Raw genomic sequence first — 20486 nt, forward strand, 5'->3', positions numbered from 1 at the left:
TATCAAGAAATGTGTTTTGAAAGTTGTATTCCATGCCAGAATGTGTTTGTATTTTAGCATATCTGTCTCCCAGCTGGTACTGAAAAGCTGTCTTTTCTTTCTGCCTTCAAGCAGAAAAAGGGAGGTAAGGTTGGTTTAAGGAAAGTTGTGATTGGATGAGAATACCCAGAACTACCAATTTCAGTGTCTTCCTTACTGTAACATCCTAGGAACCAGGCCAGCATTTCTTCCAAGTATGTGCGCCGTCAGAGATGCAGCCCTCTGTGGCACACTCATGATGTAGTCAGTAAAACCTCCTTAGGATAGTGTCCTATTTTGACTGTATACCAGTGTGCAGGGGTGAGACCTGGTTGCCAAGGAGGCTGTTCATTTGGATTTTAAAACATCGTATTTTCGGTGCTGATAATACAATAGCAGTTTTTCATTACTTTAATTTCTTCTATTCTACAAAAAGGAAATTTCTGTTGGCACAAGCACTACACGATTGTATGAAAATGTTTGTATACTTGTATGTGCTAGTCCTGCATACATGAGCACCTAATAAATAATACTGGATCAACATTGAAATAAATATAGCTGAGTTTATTTCAATGTGTGGAGCTGCTTGGCGTGCATTTGGAGTTCTCCATCCAGTAATTTTTAGCATCCTAGAAATCATAATCACTGCATGCATGCAATCCTCAGGCTGGTACTTTATATAAAATGAAGTTTATAAAACATATGAAAGATGCATATTGAGGGCTCAGGATGAGATCAATTTATCATAAATATATATGTATAAATCTCATCTATAACCTTGTCATGCATATTTTAGCTGCATCCGATGGTCCTCAGTTGCTGCTTTCATTAAGACCAATTTCTTACAGCTGCAAAAAGAAATTCTTGAGGCTCTATAGGCACGGTCCATGTTAATATTTGCCTAAGTCAATGAAGACTGAAATAGCAGTTGTATCTAGAGAGCAACATCCATTTTATTGAATGTTAGTCTGTAAAGTCAAATAACAAGTTGAACAGGAATGTTGTAGAGAAATTTGTTGCTGGTGAAAGCAGAAGAGAAAGGAAATGGTTAATAAATATTGCGGTATACAACAGTTTTCAGTTTATGTTTATTTTCTGGAAGAGCTTATATGTATACTCTCTTTCTCAGTATAGACTTCTCCATTTCCTGTCCAATAGCTTCTTTACAGTTCAGTAAACTTTGAATTGGGTCAAACTCCAATTTTCAAATTATAACTTCCCTGAAAAATTGAGCGTGGAAATGACCACTTTTCATCATATTCCAACACATACACTTAGTTAGCACTGATATATCTGATTCCTCCAGGTTATATGCTTTGCTCAGAAGGAAAATATGACAAAATCCCTTTCCAGCTCTTTCTCAGAAAAGTGAGCACTTCAAAACGGGTGACATTTTTAAGGTGACTTCTGATTACCATAATTAAATATTATTGAAATAGGTGTAAAGACCATGAAATAATAATTTGAAATATTTTAAAATGAATTCAACGTAATTTCTTTGTTTTGGCAATAACACATTGGGAGGGGATTTTAGGATGTACTGAGTTCAAGTAAATCCAGTTACTGCAGACCTGAAGATAAACTCTCTAGATAGAACAAGGTAAGTCTATTTATTGTGGCAACTGTTACTCTTCATTGTTATTCTTGATTTTAAAAGCATATCTACAACTTTTTGAGCCGTATGTTTAAAAAATAAATCAGGGAAATAAATGATTCTATGAGAAAAGGAACTAACAGAAAACTGACAAAGTTGTTTTACCTTAATGTTCAAGTGCCTGTCCCTTAAAAAGACAGTAAGGGATAGCTTGAATTTGTGCAATTAGTTGAAGAGATACTTAGCCTTGGCTGTATCAGTGATTTTGTAGTATGTAGTATTCCTGTGACATATCAAGAAATGTGATGAGGTATGTGAAGGTTCTTTATTTTGGTGGATGATATGAAGTGGGTTGAAGATATTTCTGTACGTTTCCTAGGTGATCTCTGTTGGAACTGCAGCTTTCATTACAGTTAACTATGATGTGTGCTGATGGTAGAGTATTATCTGTCTCAACAGAGACCAGGAATCACTAATTTAAATGGTCATAACAAATATTCTTGTCTTTACATAAGTAAAAGTGATTTTACTCTAATGTTAGCTGTTGTGTGGCTGCAGGATTTTTTCAGTAGCGGGGTTCTTAATTTGGTAATTCTTAGGACTCATGTTGAGTAAAACCGGAAGAAGATGGGGAGGTTAGCTTCCATTTAACATTTAGTTTTGCATTTTGAAGATGAGAGATGTTTCAAAAAACATTGTTTTAGAGGAAAAAAAAATATATTGTTAAATAATCTGTTATTCATAGTAATCTTTTCCCTACAGGGGCCGTTCTTCCATAAAGCTTAAAAAAAATAATTAAGTCTTCAGGTATACACTATATTACATATGCCATAATACTCGTACCTGTATACTATTGTTTCTGTTATTTCAGTAACGTATGTACATGCACACAAGTTATGAAAAAGTAATAGTTAGTCACTTCAGGAGGCAATTCTAATCTTCCAGAAAACTTGTATGTTCTCTTTGGAGTTGTGTATTTTTCTGAAGATGTAAATTCTATGAAGGGTACTATTGTTAAGCTAATTTATATTCAAGTTAACCATTTCTTCAAGCTAGTTGGTATAATATTGGTTGAATTATTGAACTTATTGGCACAGCCCTAGCTTTAACTGTACTTCCAAACGTTCCATGGTCTCACTGTTTGTTCTCATGCATGTTAACATTTAAAACTGTGTTCTGATGGTCTAACTCATTTATATTACATTCTGTACTGGATATTATGTGTGTTTGTTTTTAACACTCTAGTACTGGAAAAAGTATATTCATTGTACTTAAGTAAACAAGGCTCTGGACTTTCCTGGCTTTTTAAATCTCATAATTAGGATGTAGTGGTAAATAAATATGGTCTCTGTATGTAAAAGCTTGTGTGTATTACATATACCTTTTTCCTACAGACATTGATGATGCTCAAATTCTTCCACGTCCACCTCGAGTCAGACATTTTTCACAGAGTGAGGATGCTCCAAGTGAAGTTTTTGGTGCATTAAATGAGGAACAGCCGCTGCCACGAAGTAGCAGCACCTCTGACATCCTGGAACCATTCGCAGTTGAACGAGCCAAAGGTGCAGTTCCTGTCATTGACAGTTCATCCCATCACGCTCCAAGCTTACAGAGTTCCACTGAGACCTCTTCAATGCATAGATCCACTGAAAGCCATATTACTGATACAAATAGCAGAGAGTCCTCCTTGGAAGTTGGGGATAGTATTTATGACCATCTTTGTCATTTAATAGGGCCGGTAGAATTTGCAAACACAACCTTTGAACAAAGCCAATATGTTGACCTTGAAGGTGAAGATGATCTTCTTTCCTCTCTGAGAGAATATCTTAAAGAAAAAGAAGAACTTTGCGGTAACTTTGAGATAGATAAATGTGAGGCTTCTGCTCACGAAGGTGATACATCAGTAAATAGGAATGATAGATTACCACTGGATGGATTAGAAAATAGTGATCAGACTGCTCAATGCACGAATAGCATCACTGTTACAGAAAGAGCTGATAACACAGAGCTGCACCTAGAACAAAACCAAAGTGGCTTTATAAGTAATATTGCACCTACTCAAGTAGACATTTTTGCAAGAAATGAAGTGCTCGATAAAGCCAGACAGTTGAATATTGATAAACAATATGAAAACCTGTTTGATCATGGGTCAAGTAGTCCTAGCAGCAAAGAAGGGAAGAGATATCTGTACAGGCAAGCAGCCACTGAAGCTGATGTAGATTCAGCTGTGGAAGCAGCATTAGCTGAAAAGCATAGAAGTACCCAATTTAATGAAAAAATAACCAACTCACGTGTTATGCATGCAAAGAAAATTCTTCCTAAAGCACAAGTTAACCCTCAAATGCCTCACATCACAGGTACAAGCAAACTGTCACCAACTAAACGGAGTATATCTGAAACAGTAACTCATAGGGCCAAAATCATGAAAATAACAACTAAAAAAAGAAATAGTGTTCATGTAACTTTTAGACCATCTACAGAATCAGTTCAATTTTACAACCCTCTTGAGAACAAAGAGGCTGCTTGGAAAGCACGACTTCGTAAACTCAGTGGCTTCAGTAGTGGTGGTAGTGGTAGCAGCAACAGCGGTACCAGTACAAGCACCAGCTCATCAGCTGTCATGGAGCTGGTTAGACCCGGAATATATAGACCTCTAGATGCAATCAATGCTGCTTCAGTTGGTAGCAAGCAAATTAAGGAAACTTCAGAAACTCAAGCAGCCGTGCTGCAAAAAGAAGGTATTGCAGTTAACCAGTTCCATAGCCGTAGTGCATTTAGGTCGTCAGGTCAGGAGTCAGCGCAACAGCAGGGTTCCCTGGGTGGTGTTTATAAAACTGTTGTACATGCTCTTTCGAAGCCGAAGGCAAATGTTTCCCCACAGAGGCAGAACAGAGTGCCAGCAGAGGCTCCACTGAGGGATCTGTACAGTCATGTAATGGGCTATTTTGGAAGGAAAGCTGCAGGTGAGCACTAACAGTGTGCAGAGCGCAAAAGGAGAAAGGCAGCACCAGTTTGGCTTAATGCAACTGAAGCAAGCTCTGATAAGCAATCAAAAGGCTTTGGGATGATCACTGCTTTCCCTGTTTGGTTATGCATGCGCCTATAGCCAGCTGATTTTCTCCCAGCATAAGTTACTTTTACATACTTTAAATTACTAATTTCCCTTTTTAAAGATATTTAGTTGAACCTCTTTGCTGCTGAAGACCATCACATTAGGGAAGAGGAAGAGACAATAAATGACCTAATAAAGGACAAAACCTGGAGAGTTCTGAATTTTCATCTACCATGCAGAGCCTCAAAATTCAGCCTACCAAATGATTGGCATGTGAACATGATATCAGAGTGTACTACTCCCCTGTAACTGTACTTTGTTTGTCAGAAGGACCTGGCTATCAACCAGCTACGTTCAACTGACTACATTTCTGGTTCATTTAGTGTGTTTTCTTCCTCCTCCTCTTCCTCGCCCCCTCCTTTTCCTCCTCCAAAACAAAAAAGCCCCTCAAATTTACATTTGGAGGTCAGTTTGGATAACATTTTTAAAAATTGTGGACAGAAATCTGTTACTGGAATCATTTTGTTGTGACAGTTCTCTGTGAATAGTCATAAGGTTTTGTCTGAATCTTTTCAAAACATTCTGTAGGCCTTTCTGTATGCATTCCTCAAAATGGATACAGTTACATCTTGGCAACATCTTTCATTGCTTCTTTTTTCCTTGAAATCATTCATGGATGTTCATGAAGGTCTCAGGATAGTCCTGCTAACTATGAGACCTCTCTGGACTGAGCAAAAAAGAAGGCTGTCGCTCTAATATCCATTGGCTTAGTTCACATCCTAAATAACCTTAAATGAACAATAAATTAACTTTCAGCAGTAATGTAGGTTTTCCTTTTTTCCCATTATTATGCTAGCATGATTAACAGAGGTTCTGTAACGCATCCTGCATTGAGATGTTAATGCCACCTGAGGGCAGTCTGTGAAAGCATAGCACCATGACAAATGGGAAGTAGTGTGATTGTCGCATTTATCTAAAAAAAAAAAAAAAATTGTTCTCAGTGATTTCTGTTTCTCTGTAGGATCTTTTCTGACAGAGATATCTAGAAAACATTTTATTTAAAATCTGTAATGTCAAGCAGAGCCTCAACATGGAGCCATGAGAGAGGACACTGAGGGGAAAATTCGTATAGAGAAAAAAAGAACTGAAAAAAATTGAAAACTTTAAAGGCTAAGATCATGGAGTTAGGTCTAACAGCCACTGCTAAAAATTAAAAGGATAATTATATCAAAAATATAGAACTGATACTTGAGTGAACTTAATTAATTGTTCATCACCATTTGACCATCCAGAGATTGAAGTTTCATTCCATATAGTAGCATGCTGTTTTATTACATAAGACTTTTATTTGCACATTTATACTAAGTGTATACAGTGCCACATTGACACTTGTCATTATTTTATATTGCAATCTAGTTTTTCCACTACATTGCTTTTCATTAAAAATGCAATGAAGAAGGGGTGCCTGTAGGAATCGTATACAATTGTTAGGATTTATTCCTTAATTTTTTGTGATATGGAGGAAGAATATGTGCTGTATCCTTAAAACAAGCATTAACAACTTTAAGTAGTGCTTTCCTATAAGCTTTCTTGCTCTTAAAGGTTTTACTGGAAATTGACTAACACCTGCTTAGTGGGAAGAAGTTGTTTTACTAATTCCTACAGTAGAATCTGCTTAAAAAGAGGGAATTCTTAAAATGCATGTTTGGCAATTTTGATTTTTTTTTTTTTTTATTTATTAGCAGGGCTTCTTTATTTGTTGCCTTTTGTTTTGAAAATGTGTTGGTTTGTTCTTTACTATATACAGTTATTCATTTGCTTTTAGCTAATAGAGAGGACATGAGTCAAAAGCTGCACCCTATTGATAGTGATATTGGCAGCAGCAATACAAATGTTCCTGACCTCATGGATGAATTTATAGCTGAGAGACTCCGCAGTGGTAGTGCACTGGTAAGCCTTTAAATTTCCTATATTTCAATATGTAATCTGCACATTTGTGTGAACTAATAAATGACATTATTAAATCACTTTACTACATAGTAAGATGTTTATCTTGCTCTGTTTTTTATGAATCAGAATTCAGAATATCACTAAATTATTCCTTGGCTTTAAATCATTTTGAAATAGACTTCTGGTATTTTATGCATTCGTGTTTACATTTTTATTAAATTTTTATTGTTCAAACAAGGTAGAAATGTCAGATGAATAGTCTCATTGAATTAAATGACTTTAATTGCACCTGCAAAGATCTTTGTACACAGGCAGCTCCAGGATAATAGTTTATATGTAAATTTGCAGACTGCAGTGTAATTCTGTATTTATGCAAATACTGGAGTACTGTAGTATGGTACTATTCCCTACCGTTTCAGCCAGTGCAAGACTACAAAACTACATTAACATATGTTTTTCCTTTTTTTTCCTACTTAAAAGTGTTGAAAAATTTCTTGTACTTTTCTGTTAACAGAACCAACTTTTCATATGCTTTATTCCTATGCTTTTCCAGTAATGTCATGTTGTTTTGATTATCATTCATAATCAAAAATTTCAATCAATTTTAAGTCAAGAATTTCAGGTTACACTTGAATGCTTACCAAATAAGACAAGTGATTTGAAGAGATGAGTGTTTTATTAAGTAGCAAAGAAGGGGAAAATATTCAGAGAAATGCTGCAAATGAAGAACAGCATGGGTGATAATTGAAATGTATTGTTTCAAAGTTGTTCTGTTCTTTTTTCTACTTTTTTTATTTTTTTTAAAGGAAAAGGTCATTGTAAGACAAGCTACTGTAGAAAGTTGGCAACAAGTATCTTAGTTGTTGCTATTGAGGGACAGATTCTTCAAGGTGATTGGAGAAATTAATTTATCAGCATCTTTAATTATGGAAAGGGAGGACCTATAGAGTTTGTTCAAATGTATGCTTTTTTCCTTTTTTTTTTTAATTGAGATTATGTTTATGAATTTTTTTTTCATCTTGCATTACAAGATAAAAATGCTAACTTGCAGTTAATGATTTTTTACATATTTCAAGTCGGTAAAACAGAAGTCATCAGAGCTGGCCACAGAAAAAGAGAGAAAGAGAAGGGGGTGTTGTTCATTTTCTCACATAGTTGGTCAAGAACTTTGATTATTAATAGTTCAGGTGAGAGGATTGATACTTTCCTCAGGTAGCAAAAAACAGCCAAGGTAAGTTTGAGTAAGTGTTATGAAACTTGCCTGTCACTGATCTTGCAATCTAGCACACAAGAATGGATATTCTATTTTAAAACAAAGTACCAAGTTATTAAGATTACTGTTAGGTTATGGATCTATTGAACACTAAATCCTTGTATTTTGTCAGACTTGTCATTCTGAGTAAATCTCGAATTAGTAGTAAGATGGTGACGGGAAAAGAAGTGACTAGAACTAATGTAAGTCACCTTCATTCTCTTAGTTTACAATGCATAAAGATTTCAAGCCATTTCATAAAAGATCATAAATTTCTACATTTATCTTTTTTCTCCTTCTCAAACAAACAGTCCCACTTTCCACAGTCCTTTCCACTCCATGAAGAGTGACTTAAAGAAAAGGCTTGAGTAGAACAGCTTACTTTTACATGAGCAAATCTGTATGCGTTATTTCTTGTATATACTTTTTTTGCCTTAAGTCAATACTAAGTTTTGGCTTAATCGTAAGAAAATTAGATGTGTATTAGAAAATTAATTTGCTTGTGGTGTACATGAAATTTTTGATTATAGCATCATAGTCTATAAGCCAGAAAACACCATACTTCTTGAAATCTTTTTTCTGCTTGTGCCTGAAACAAAGGTTAACAAGTCTTGTTTAGTAATTTAGAATAATTTGGAGACGATGCACTTCTTTACTATTCTTTTCTAAAGTCTTATATAAGTGCAGCTCATTTTAGTCTGAATCCTTGTCTTTTAAAATATGTACCCTAACATCTGTTGTGCAAATACAATTTATATGTATGAAATTGTGTGACTACATAGGTTCTTCATTTTCTGCTGTCTGGGGTTTTAGGAAGTCTTGGCTATGTAGGATGATGAAAATTTTTGGTTTAGGTATTTGTCAACTGTTTGTTATATATACATTTATATGTATGTATATATATACACGTGATTATATATATATACACATACGTGTATATATATATATAAAAGTGTATATATATACATATATATATATACGTGTACATATATACATTTTTACACATTATTATATACATATATATACATTATATATATACATTTGCAAATGACATTTGCTTTTTCCATTGTATGTAAATAAGCCATCCAAGGTTGTAAACTACTTTGTCTCTTCAATGTTTAGAATGTGACAAGACGAGGAAGCAGTCCTGGCAGCCTGGAAGTTCCAAAAGACCTTCCTGATGTATTGAACAAACAGAACCAAATGCGTCCTATAGACGACCCAGGCGTGCCATCCGAATGGACATCGCCTGCTAGTGCAGGCAGCAGTGACCTCATCAGTTCAGATAGCCACTCTGACTCATTCAGTGCTTTTCAGTATGATGGCCGCAAATTTGAAAGCAAGTATACTTTTTCAAAGTAGGAGCATTTTTGGTTGACTGCTCGTGAATTTCCTTTTCCGAGTTTTCTTTTTTAAGTTATATGCCAGCAGTCTTCTGTAAAAAGAGCTTATTTTGATTCCCCACAGAAATTACTAGTAAGTTAATGGAGCAAGCAGGATTCTTGAGAGAATCGTTTTTATAGTATATGAATAAAACAGCACTGAAACATTGCTGTACAAAAGCTGAACAACAGTGCACAGAAGTTAGAAAGCAATATTTATTGTCTTTTCTCTGAAGTGTATCTGTGTTTTACACACAAAATGTAAAAATGAAAGACTGCTTACTTCAGAATTTATTTCAATTCTTTTGAAAAATTTAGGTAAAAGGTAAAGAAGGCCATCTGATATTTTTACAGTGGTCTTTTTATAACTGTAGATTAATCGAGATACTAAACATAATATCATAAAATTAGTATGCTATTCTAATAACTTAGTATGCTTTTTATTCATTTCATGCATCTGTTCCCACTCTTACTCATATGAAGGGATTATTGTAGTTGCTTGGAATTATGTTTTCATGTATTACAAAAGGGAGAAATAATGTTTGTATGGCAGAAGTATTTATTGATGAAATTGCAATTTTTATATATATATATAGATGTTTTGTAACTAAGTTATGTTATTTGACTACATTTGAGCATGATACTTTGTCTTAAGTGTTGAAAGAAACACTAGCCAGAATGTCATTTGCTGTAATATTTGTAGTTTGAAGTTAGTACTTTAATGAAAAACTTGGCTATTTCTTTCATTTTACAGATTTTGCATATAAACTTCTTAATGTATGTTTCCATTATTTTTACTTTATTCTCATTTAGGTACGCTTACAGCGACTAAGCAGAATACAGGACATGCAATAGGAATGTCTTCTCCAGAAGTTCAGTCACAGTTTTGTGACAGAAATGAGAATGTCCATAATAGCCAATTACTTTCTGCTTTTACATCTTATGTAAATTGTGCAACAGTGTGTTGGAAGCATAGGAGATGTACATACAAGTTTTACATGGAAGATTTTGGAGGTGCTAGGCTTTTGTATTTTATATTAGTGGTATTTTTAAATTGTCAGTTAATACAACACTTCCCTCATACAGATTTCAGCTTTGGCACCGAGGCAGGGACGCCAGCTTCCACTGATGTTGATGCAATTTCAGGACAACAACAGAGTGCTGAGGAGCAAGAAGTAGCCAGTCTAACTACACTCCACATAGATTCGGAAACAAGTAGTCTCAATCAGCAACCATTGTCTGCTGAAGCTGCAACTATTACTGGTAAAGTAGTTTAAAAAAATAATAATTTGTTTCAGAATTTTTCCACCCATCCTGAAGAATACCAGGTTCAGGTTCTGTGATGAATCTATATTCTGTATAAAACAATTCTTGGAATTCAGTTACTGTTTGATTGCAATAGAACACTAATGTGTGAAATAACAATTGGAAATATTTTGTTTGACTTAGCTACATACATAATCCATTTCTTGGTGTTAAATGTGTTTTAAACACTTCATGACATAATCTATGTAATTATCAGAGAGAAAATGTACCACAAAGTGTAAGCTAGATTTTACCAGTGTCCTTATATTACTGGTTGCCAAATAGCTAGTTTTGAGTAAGTTATTTTTCCTTGAAAGGCTTTGCAAGTGCTTTCAAACCAGTGCACAGAAGTCTTATGCGATTCTTTTGTGTACACCCATCTTAACCTCTCTCCATATTGTCTATTGTTAAACTTGGAACTTTCAATATGCAGAATGTTATTGTAACATGTAAGATCAGCTTCCATTTGTGTAACTTAATTCTTTTTCTTTTAGGATTTTCCCTTTTTTTTCATAAAAGTAAGCCTGTAATGAACCAAACTAGTGTTTCACAACCTCAGTCAAACTTATTTTGCAACTATTTCTTGAGAAACAGAGAGGATTAACAATTAGATTAACAACCATCAAGTGATACAGTTAACCCAAATTGAATGGGCTGCTTTCTGAAAGAGAGAATCTCCCTCTCTCAGAAGTATTTGGAAGAAAGGTCTCTCAACATATTTCATGAATGAGACTTTAAGACATCCATAGTCATTTTTATACTCCTTGTTCCATAACCGTTAAATGCCACCATGCCTACCACAATCCTCGAAACAAGTACTGATTTGTCTGTGAAAGCTTACACCTACCTACAGTGTCCTGTTCTCTGACAAATCAAACTGCATTTTCAGAGATACTGAAAAGACCATCATTCCTTGCAACTATTTTCATATACTGAAATTGCCTTTCTGCTGAAAAAGCATGAAATTAGCTTTTTCAGAGTTGTTGTTTAGCTTGTTCAGCAGTGATCAGCTTGACTTTCATTCTCTTCACTTTTCTCTTTGCTGTGTGTTTGTTGAGAGTCCTTGCAGACAATGTTTTCTGTTTGTTTCTGTGTTAATAATGTCATTACTGTTTGATGTTTTTGTCTAAGTTTGCACTATAATTGTTAAGATTGCAATTAATGACAGAGTAGTCCAGTGAGGAAGTTCTGTGGCTGTCTTTTCTTGTTGTTTGGACCACTGTTTTAGAGAGGCAGCTTTTGTGTGTCATTTGTATCAGTTAAATGCAAGGTTTCCTGAGAGACTTGTGCACTTTTACTGTCTGTCTCTGTCTGACTGTTCCATGCCCCCAACAGTGTTGGAACCCATTGTCTAATTTCTGCTAAATTGACATATTAAAAGAAAACAGAAGGGTTTTTTTTGTTTGTTTTTGTTTTTTTTTATTATTATTATTATTTTTGTGAAAGATAGGCTGCTGTATAGTGAAAAACACATGTATGAAGAAGGGTCCTATAACAGGAAGACTGCAATGTGAATTCTCTTTATTAGATACCAGAAAATCTATGCAGAAACTGAACGTCAAAGCACATTCATAGGAAGCCAGTTTTCAATAGCTCTGCTGCTCAGAAACCTACTTGTTTCTAAACACATTTGGGAGTTTGGGGAAATAAAATTTCTTCTTGGCATATAGGCATTATTTCATATTCTTAGCAAATGACTGAGTTTACTATAGACTGCTGTTTACTAGTCTTGGAACAAGTTAAACCCATAGTATTCGCTGTCAAATTTGAATCCATATATGCTGAGGTATCTTCTAGTGCTTCTTAGATGACTCCAGTAGTTCAGTAATTTTTCCATAGTTGTCTGTCCATTATTTTCCATTATATGAAAGTCTGTTTCCCTCTTTCCCTCTCTTCTTCTCTCCCCACCCCATTGCTTTTTCTCTGCACCCATCTCAGTCCCTCTTAGTGAGCAGAATGGAGAAGTAGGAAAAGATTTCTTTGAACATCTTTAAATGTATATTTTATATTATCTTTATGTGTATGTGGAAAACGAGGGACCGGTAATGAGTGGAGAATATAATTTAACTGTTGAGTTAAACAGTCGTCTGTGTGTGGAGGAGTAGTTGTAAAGGAAAGGCACTACCACAGTTTGTCATTTACAGAAATTAATGACATTTATATGTATGTCCATCTCTCCTGCATAGAGGTGTTGATTTAAACATGGTAAAAGTTGCATTACCTTTGTCATTTAAAACAGATAGAAACCTTTGCAATTTAACAATTTAAGTTCATTTACCACAATTTCTGTTCTGATAACACTTCACATTTTGTGTCAAGTTCTTTAAACAATGTAATTTTCTTCAGAAGAAAGTACATTGACAGCCCAATAATTTGGGGAAAATACTCTTAAGAGCCTCATTTTTGATTTGCTATCCCTAAAGTCCAATTAAACTTGTTTAGCAGAAGATAGTGCAGAAGAAAAACACAGCTCCCTCCCCCTCTGTAGATATATAAGTAGAGATCAAGTAGTTGCCTAGAGAGGTTGCCAAGTGGTGATCATGGCAAGATGCCTTTGCAACACTGCCAAACTTGTGTTATTATGTCTTAGAGGAAATAACATTCCTCGCACTACATAGAATATTCCCTCCATATGGATTTTCTAATCAGCAGATAAACATCAAAGAATATCAGTTCCTGGTATGAACTTTTATTTATAAATTAACATGTATGCATCCATAAACCTGGAAAAAAATAGTTGTTCCAGCAAAATTTCTGCTTAAATAATTTGCTGGAGAGAAATTTAGATGAAGGAATGTGCAAAGAAATTTGTCTGATTCAGAGCACTGAAAGTGCTCCAGAATAAATGCAGCTAAAATATTTCTGACTTAAAATGGAGCTCTGTTAATCCATTTGACTGTCTGATTTTGATGTTCATCTCTCAGCTTTCCTGCATGTAATTTGTTGTCTTTTGGAGCACCATTCACAGGGAGATCTGCTTAGAGTTTTTATAACTTTTCTTTCTCTCTCTCTTTTTTTTTTTTTTTTTAACAGATTTGGTATATTAAAGTAGTTCAGTTTATTTTAATGCTATGCTTAGTCAACATTTCAGCTCAAGAAAATAGAAAAGGCTTTTAAGGTAACTGTTAAAAATTGCATTTGCAGGCTCTGAAAGTGCTTCTCCAATCCAATCTGCTCTTGGATCCCGATCACAGACACCCTCTCCTGCCACTCTTCATGCAGATCATATTGAGCAGAAGGATCTGCAGCTGGATGAGAAGCTCCACCACTCTGTTTTACAGACGCCAGATGACCTAGGCAGTATCTGGAATAGAAACTATAAACCTGTTCTTTTTTTTCCTTTCCAGTACAATGTAGTAAAATAGCTAGTACCCCATTAGCTGTAGACAATCCTGTACAAGTCTATTTCATTTACACTTTTAAAAATACTTAATTGCAGTTATTTTCTTTAAAAGCAAACAAAACCCTTTTTGCATTTTGTCTTGCATTTCATTGGAACTATTTGCAGTAGATTACTGGTCCACACGTTAATAATTGTTCTTTTTGATACGTAGAGTTGTGCCAACTTAACTTGCTACGTCGTCCTCCCATGGACAGTTCTATCATTAACATACAAGTAATAAGACACGATTTTTAAGTAGTGTTTTAATTTCTTCTTGGAATATCTGTTGTTTTCCCTTTACTGTTTATAAAATATATAATTACTTTAGTTATCAAATTCTAGAATATGTTTTGTAATGTATAAAGTTCCCACTTCTCCTATATTTCATCTCATGGAAACAGAAGGTCTGATGCATGTATCAGACCTTTTTCTTTTAAGTAGCCTACTGATGGACAAAAATGCCATAATTTTGCTTTATACTTTGAAATCTACAACCCAGAAACCATTAGTGTCTCTACCACAGTGGTCCAGATCTTCAAAAGAAGAAGCTATGTGATCAGGCAGAATTCAGGTGTCATTTTCATTTTGTATGCCTGTGGGAGCTGCAAGATTTTCAGAAGATCTCAACAGGTTCTGGTGCTGAGGTGTTTTGAAAATAAGTGTGAGAGGAACTGGAGTTAAAATCTGGATACGTGCAGCTTTAAAACTATGGCTCTTCAGCTGGTTTGGTGTGTTTGTGTAGCCACATCAAGAGCGAGCCATTGTAATCTATCATTTTTCTTTGTACGGATCAACTGAAATGAACAGACCTTCCACCTAAAAAGACTGTTCGTTCATATAATGTGTAGAGATAATGTGTACCGATGTGTAGGGAGAACTGGTTGAGAGTAAGACTGCATGATGCTAGGTTACTGAATGTTGCCTCTCAGTCATACAAATTTACCACTTAAAGAACATTAGCCAGAGACAACTGTTTACTCCAATCTTACTCTTCAATTTGCAAGTAAAATACATGGATAGTAGATTCTAAGGAAAATCATCTTTCTGTTTTATTGGAAAAAAAATATAAAGTTGATATGTAGCTATTCTTGGAGGAAGGCAAATGGAGTTCTGGAGATTCATTGACTCCAAAATAAGAAATTAAGAAACTTACAAATGTATTGGCCCAGTGAGGTCCATCAGATTAGTATTAGGGCTGCAGCAGTGACCTAGATTATTACTTACGGAATGAATATAAGAAACAGAACTATTCTTTTAGAGAGTTTGAAAGTAAATTTATACATGTAGTTAAACATTTTTGAGATGGCTTAATGGGTAAGAAATATCTTGCTCTAAAAGCCTTTTTCCCTTTGGTTTTAAGAAAACTGTATGTAATAGTTATAGCAGAACTTTTCTTTCTCTGAAGTAGGTCTCACTGTACTTTTTTCTTCCATTACAGAAACTAGTGAATTTCCCTCAGAATGTTGCAGTGTGATGGCTGGGGGAACACTTACAGGATGGCATGCAGATGTTGCTACTGTGATGTGGAGGCGAATGCTAGGAATTTTGGGGGATGTCAACAGCATCATGGATCCAGAAATTCATGCCCAGGTTTTTGATTACCTTTGTGAACTGTGGCAGAATCTGGCCAAGGTAAAAGAACGGAACATCTTCTCCAAGCTGACCTGATTGGTCAGGATTTTCAGAGGGAAAAACCATCACTGTATATATTTCCCTTAAATGTTTTTATCTTTTTGTTTTGTTTTTGATGATTGCAGATAAGAGACAATCTTGGTATTTCAACAGATAATCTAACTTCACCATCTCCACCAGTTTTAATTCCACCACTAAGAATTCTAACACCTTGGCTGTTCAAGGTAAATTTGAGCACTGAGCAGTGAAACAGAAGTAAAAAATTGTGTAATGTGTGTAACTTACTTTTGTCTTCTATGAATAATAAACACTTTTCTAAAACTGTAGGCAACAATGCTGACTGATAAATACAAACAAGGCAAGCTACATGCTTATAAGCTCATTTGTAAGACAATGAAGCGAAGACAAGATGTATCTCCAAACAAGGATTTTTTAACTCATTTCTACAATATAATGCACTGTGGACTTCTTCATGTTGATCAGGTAAGTTTAATTATGATATTGAAGTTAAAATAAATAGAGCTAACAATTAAGTTGTTTTGCTGGGAATACTGAATGGATTTTAGCTGAGTAATTTAACTTTGTCTTTAAAAATAGTTACATGACTGATCCTTTTTACAAGCTTTGATAACTGGCCCACATGTTCTTGGTTGTAATCAGGAATGCTTTTTTTTGTAGTCCATTTCAAGCAAATAAGAGGGTAGAAAGGGTACTCTTTCTTTTTTTACTGATTGTATGGTACAGATTGAAGCATACAAGAATGAAGGAAGTAGATCTCTCTAATGTCTGCTCTTCTTCTTACTTGCTCCCTGATGTAACAGTTCAGCTAGTGGAAGAGTAAATTGTGCTCACTATATGTCTGGAATAGTTTATTTCTACAGCAAGTATAGGAACCAGCAAAATGAGACATACTAAGTATATTTAATTGTGGGAGTAGATCTTTATAAGATTTAATATGAAAAAGTCTGAAAATACTGTACGGCTTACACATTCTTTTTAGAGGTGTACATCAGAGGTGGGAAAAAGTTGTTTTTGTGACCTTTTTAGATGAGCACTTGAAGGTATGGGGAGAACAAAGGTTCAGACAGCCCTGTTTTTTTAGCTGGGCTAACCAAAACTACTTTAAAATTATTCCACAGACAGCTATAGATAGGACAGATCTCCTATCTCTGTCCTCTAACAACTACTTTACTCTACTTTTCTTACTGGATTGAAAATCTTCATATAACATATTGCCATCTGGTTGGATACCATTGTTATTGGAAAATTATGTGGAGGGGGAAAAGGGTTTCCTTTTTGCCTAATCTTGGGATGCTTTTTAATACTGATTATATTTTACACTTCTTTTAATACTTTGGAAGGGAATGCATCATGTACGTTATTTTAAAAACTGCTTCACTAAGTCTACAATCACGTAATATACTGTGTTGAATAACTATATACCAGGTATGTTATAAAACACTTTATTATAATTCTTCTATGGTTCCATAAAGGATATAGGTAAGAGCTTAATACCTTTCTAAAAGTTATAGTCAGGTGACACTTGTTGGAGGGGATTTAAACATGTTGTTAAGAATGTATGAGCAACTTGATGTAGTGAGTAGTATCCTTGCCCATGGCAGTGGGGTTGGAACTAGATGATCTCCAAGGTCCCTTCCTATCCAGCCATTCTATGATTCTATATAAGAAGTGGTTATCTCACTATCTCTCCTCTGTAGATATTTAAATGAATTGTTAGTCATCTATTAAACTGTTTAAATGTAAGTGGATATAAGATGGGATGTGATGCAAAGCTGGTGCAATAGTGTCCAAAGTTAAATCTAGCAAGTTAATCCATAAAGTATACCACAGCTTACTTGTATTAATATGAATATTCATGAGGAATATATCTTTTTAGTGCTACACCTTCCTCAGTAATGAGAATTTAGAGTGTCATAATTGCTCCAATGAATTTGCATGCTTTTTTATTCTCAAGCTTCAGTAAATACCTGCCTTTTTCGTTCAATGTTCATCTTCTTGACATTCTTCTTGTCCTTTTTTCCTTCTTCCTCTTGCAAGGATATTGTCAATACAATCATCAAGCACTGCTCTCCTCAGTTCTTTTCACTTGGTTTGCCTGGTGCCACCATGCTTATTATGGATTTCATTGTGGCAGCAGGAAGAGTGGCAGCTTCTTCTTTTCTCAATGTAAGTGCTCATCAGATCATTCTCATTTATGGGCAAATAGGAAGGATATGAGAGAAAACTGATGAATATTTTTCCTCGGCTAGGGGGTTCATTAATCTCCATACATCAGTGTAACAGTTAGAAAATACAGGTACTGTCAGTGCTTCGCTCTAGAACACTACACATGCAAGTCCTCTACAGAAAATGTAATGCAAAGAATACAAAAATTACTGTAGAAACAGTAATTTGGGAGTCCTAGAATTTATGACTGCTTTAAAATGTTTTAAAATAAATGTCCATTTAGACTGTAACTTCATTTTAGAAGTATGTATATATGTGTATATAGATATATTTGTATACTGGGTGTGTATGCATGTATAGATATATTTCTATATCTAGTATACACATATATATATCTATATACACACTGCAATGACTTTCATACTCTGGCTCAAGAACTCGTGTATCTGATATTGCTGGCCTTTTCAGATGTCTCTGATATTGTTCCCTAGGCATCTTCAGCCTTGTATGGTGATACTGATATGATTACCTACGTTTTGTTGACCTTGCATGACTGTACTCTCTCAAAGGTCCACAGTACTCCCCTCCAGTTGTCAGCAACTTTTGGCTGTTTCTCAAATCATTCTCCCTTTAAATCACCTATGAAATTTAGCTTCCCTTAAGACACTATCAAAGCTGACCTTTGTCATCTTCTTACACCGTTATCTATCACATCCAGCAGTCTCATGTCACATCCAGTGATTTTCCACATCCAGTTCAGTTAGCTTAACCGAAGACCCGAACCTAGTTAGCCGCTCAGTCATTTGTCTGTAGTCCTAACAATTCCCCCGCTTCCCTTCAACCGGCTTGGAAAATGGGAACAAGAAGTGTGCATGAGTAGCAATCCATGGAGCTATGGTCTCAGTTTACTCAGCTTTGCAGAATTTGGAGAAGGAGAAAGGAGATAGCTGTGCAGAGTTTCAGTTATTGTTCTTTATTAAGGCAGCTAGAAATGTCACCTTCCTGATTGCAGTAAGAATACTCCTCATATTTTTTTTTCTTTTAGGCACCAAGAGTTGAAGCACAAGTTCTTTTAGGATCTCTTGTCTGTTTTCCCAATTTATATCACGAACTACCAGCTCTTCACCCAAACATTCCGGACATTGCTGTGTCTCAGTTTACAGATGTTAAGGTAGGAAATTAAGTATATGTGGATAGTATTCAACCACCAAGTATATTTTTAATATGATGATGTTCCATGAAATATTAACTACAATTTTAAGATTCTAATTTTTTTCACAAGTCATTTCAAACAGATTATAAGGCTTAAGACTACAAAAAATCTTGTAAAACTATATGCTTCTAAATGTACAGACTGTTTACTTGAGCTTCATTGAGAGGGACAGTTGAGTCCGAATTCTTCCTGACATTGTTCTTAAGGCACTCTTAATCATTTCTTCTGCAGATATTTCCAAAGACTTCTTTAATTAATATAATTTTGATTGGGAAGAATATGAATGTTTAATACCTACCTCAAAGAGACCAGTAGATACTTTGTGTAATATCCTTCACGGCTATTCACAGAAGCTAGCTTTAAGGGAGATAATTTTTTTGTTTGTCTGTTTTTTTTGATTTTTTTTTCCCCCAATGATACATTGTGAAAATATGTTGGATGAACAGTTAATTAGCAGAAATTAGGACAGTAACCTGTGGAATATTCTTGGGGTAGCACAATAATGAGCATTTGGGACAGATGAGAAGCTTGGAGTAGAAGCAAGCAAACAGTTTGTCTGACCATAACTCTAGAGACTCATCTAAGCTATGTGCCTGTGTGTGCTGTAATAAAATTCTAATTTCCTAAGATTTCATGTGACAGAGATTTCATGTGGCAAATCAGTGAGTATTTTCATCTTTGTTTTAGGAGCTCATAATTAAAACTGTGTTAAGCTCAGCAAGAGAGGAACCATCTGGTCCTGCACGGTAAGTCATACAAAAAAGAGCTTCTACATTAATAGCTATATACATGTATATGTGTATATATACAGAGAGACAGTAAAGTAAAACTTTGTATGTATTTTATTCATGTTTTTCTTCATCACTATCAAAACTGTCGTCCACCATGTTAATTCAAACTTGTTTGTAGAGATAATAAAAGACATTATGTGTCAGACCAGAGGTTGATAGTCCTTTCTCTGACAGTGGATGATAGAAGAAGGTATAAATATGAGTAAGAGCAGAAGCCTTATGCTCTCCCATGCTAACCTGTTGTTCAGCTCAGGAATTTTCTGCACTAGAGGGACACTTTTGAGTTTGATTAAGGCCAAGATTATTTATGAAGGAGGTATGGTTATCTTTTATTAGACCACATTATTTGGAAAAACAGAAATAATCCAAGGAACTTGAGCTTTTCTTTACAGTATGGAAGTGAAGTAGAGAACATAGAGCTAAGTATTAAACTGGGAACAACTGCTGTGACGCTTAAAGCCTAAGCACATTCATCAAATAGAGAACTTCAAAGAAGATAATTACCATTCTTCTTTATTGTTTCTTAAATTATTTAGTGTTTTGTTCCTCCTTCCCAGTCCCCAGAGTTACAGGGTCCTGCATATGAGATTGGAATGGGAACCTGTAATCTGAAGAGCACATCTTAGTGCTTTGTGTATTTGGATAGTGTCTATATATGTGCTCAATTAATAGATTTTTACTGAAAGAAAAAAAAAGTAAAATACGGGAAACACATGCCTGAGGAATGT

At 35.0% G+C, this 20486-nt stretch overlaps 1 protein-coding gene across 7 annotated transcripts in view; it reads left to right on the plus strand.

Moving 5' to 3' along the window:
* The window catches only part of RALGAPA1 (Ral GTPase activating protein catalytic subunit alpha 1), a 129102-nt gene that overhangs the window by 41004 nt on the left and 67612 nt on the right, over nucleotides 1-20486 (plus strand). For 3 of the 7 annotated variants that reach the window (XM_084287517.1, XM_084287519.1, XM_084287518.1), the window contains 11 exons: nucleotides 3007-4575; nucleotides 6490-6614; nucleotides 8989-9205; nucleotides 10335-10511; nucleotides 13698-13850; nucleotides 15374-15567; nucleotides 15693-15791; nucleotides 15895-16050; nucleotides 17626-17754; nucleotides 18800-18925; nucleotides 19655-19713. In XM_084287517.1, the coding sequence (XP_084143643.1) occupies nucleotides 3007-4575; nucleotides 6490-6614; nucleotides 8989-9205; nucleotides 10335-10511; nucleotides 13698-13850; nucleotides 15374-15567; nucleotides 15693-15791; nucleotides 15895-16050; nucleotides 17626-17754; nucleotides 18800-18925; nucleotides 19655-19713 (3004 nt within the window). Of the gene's footprint in view, nucleotides 1-3006; nucleotides 4576-6489; nucleotides 6615-8988; nucleotides 9210-10065; nucleotides 10263-10334; nucleotides 10512-13697; nucleotides 13851-15373; nucleotides 15568-15692; nucleotides 15792-15894; nucleotides 16051-17625; nucleotides 17755-18799; nucleotides 18926-19654; nucleotides 19714-20486 lie in introns of all 7 variants that reach the window. The other 4 variants (XM_084287521.1, XM_084287522.1, XM_084287523.1 and 1 more) reach the window with 3 other exon arrangements.

The sequence above is a fragment of the Netta rufina genome (genome assembly GCF_964035555.1).
Source record: "Netta rufina genome assembly, chromosome: 5".
In the NCBI taxonomy this organism is placed as follows: domain Eukaryota; kingdom Metazoa; phylum Chordata; class Aves; order Anseriformes; family Anatidae; genus Netta; species Netta rufina.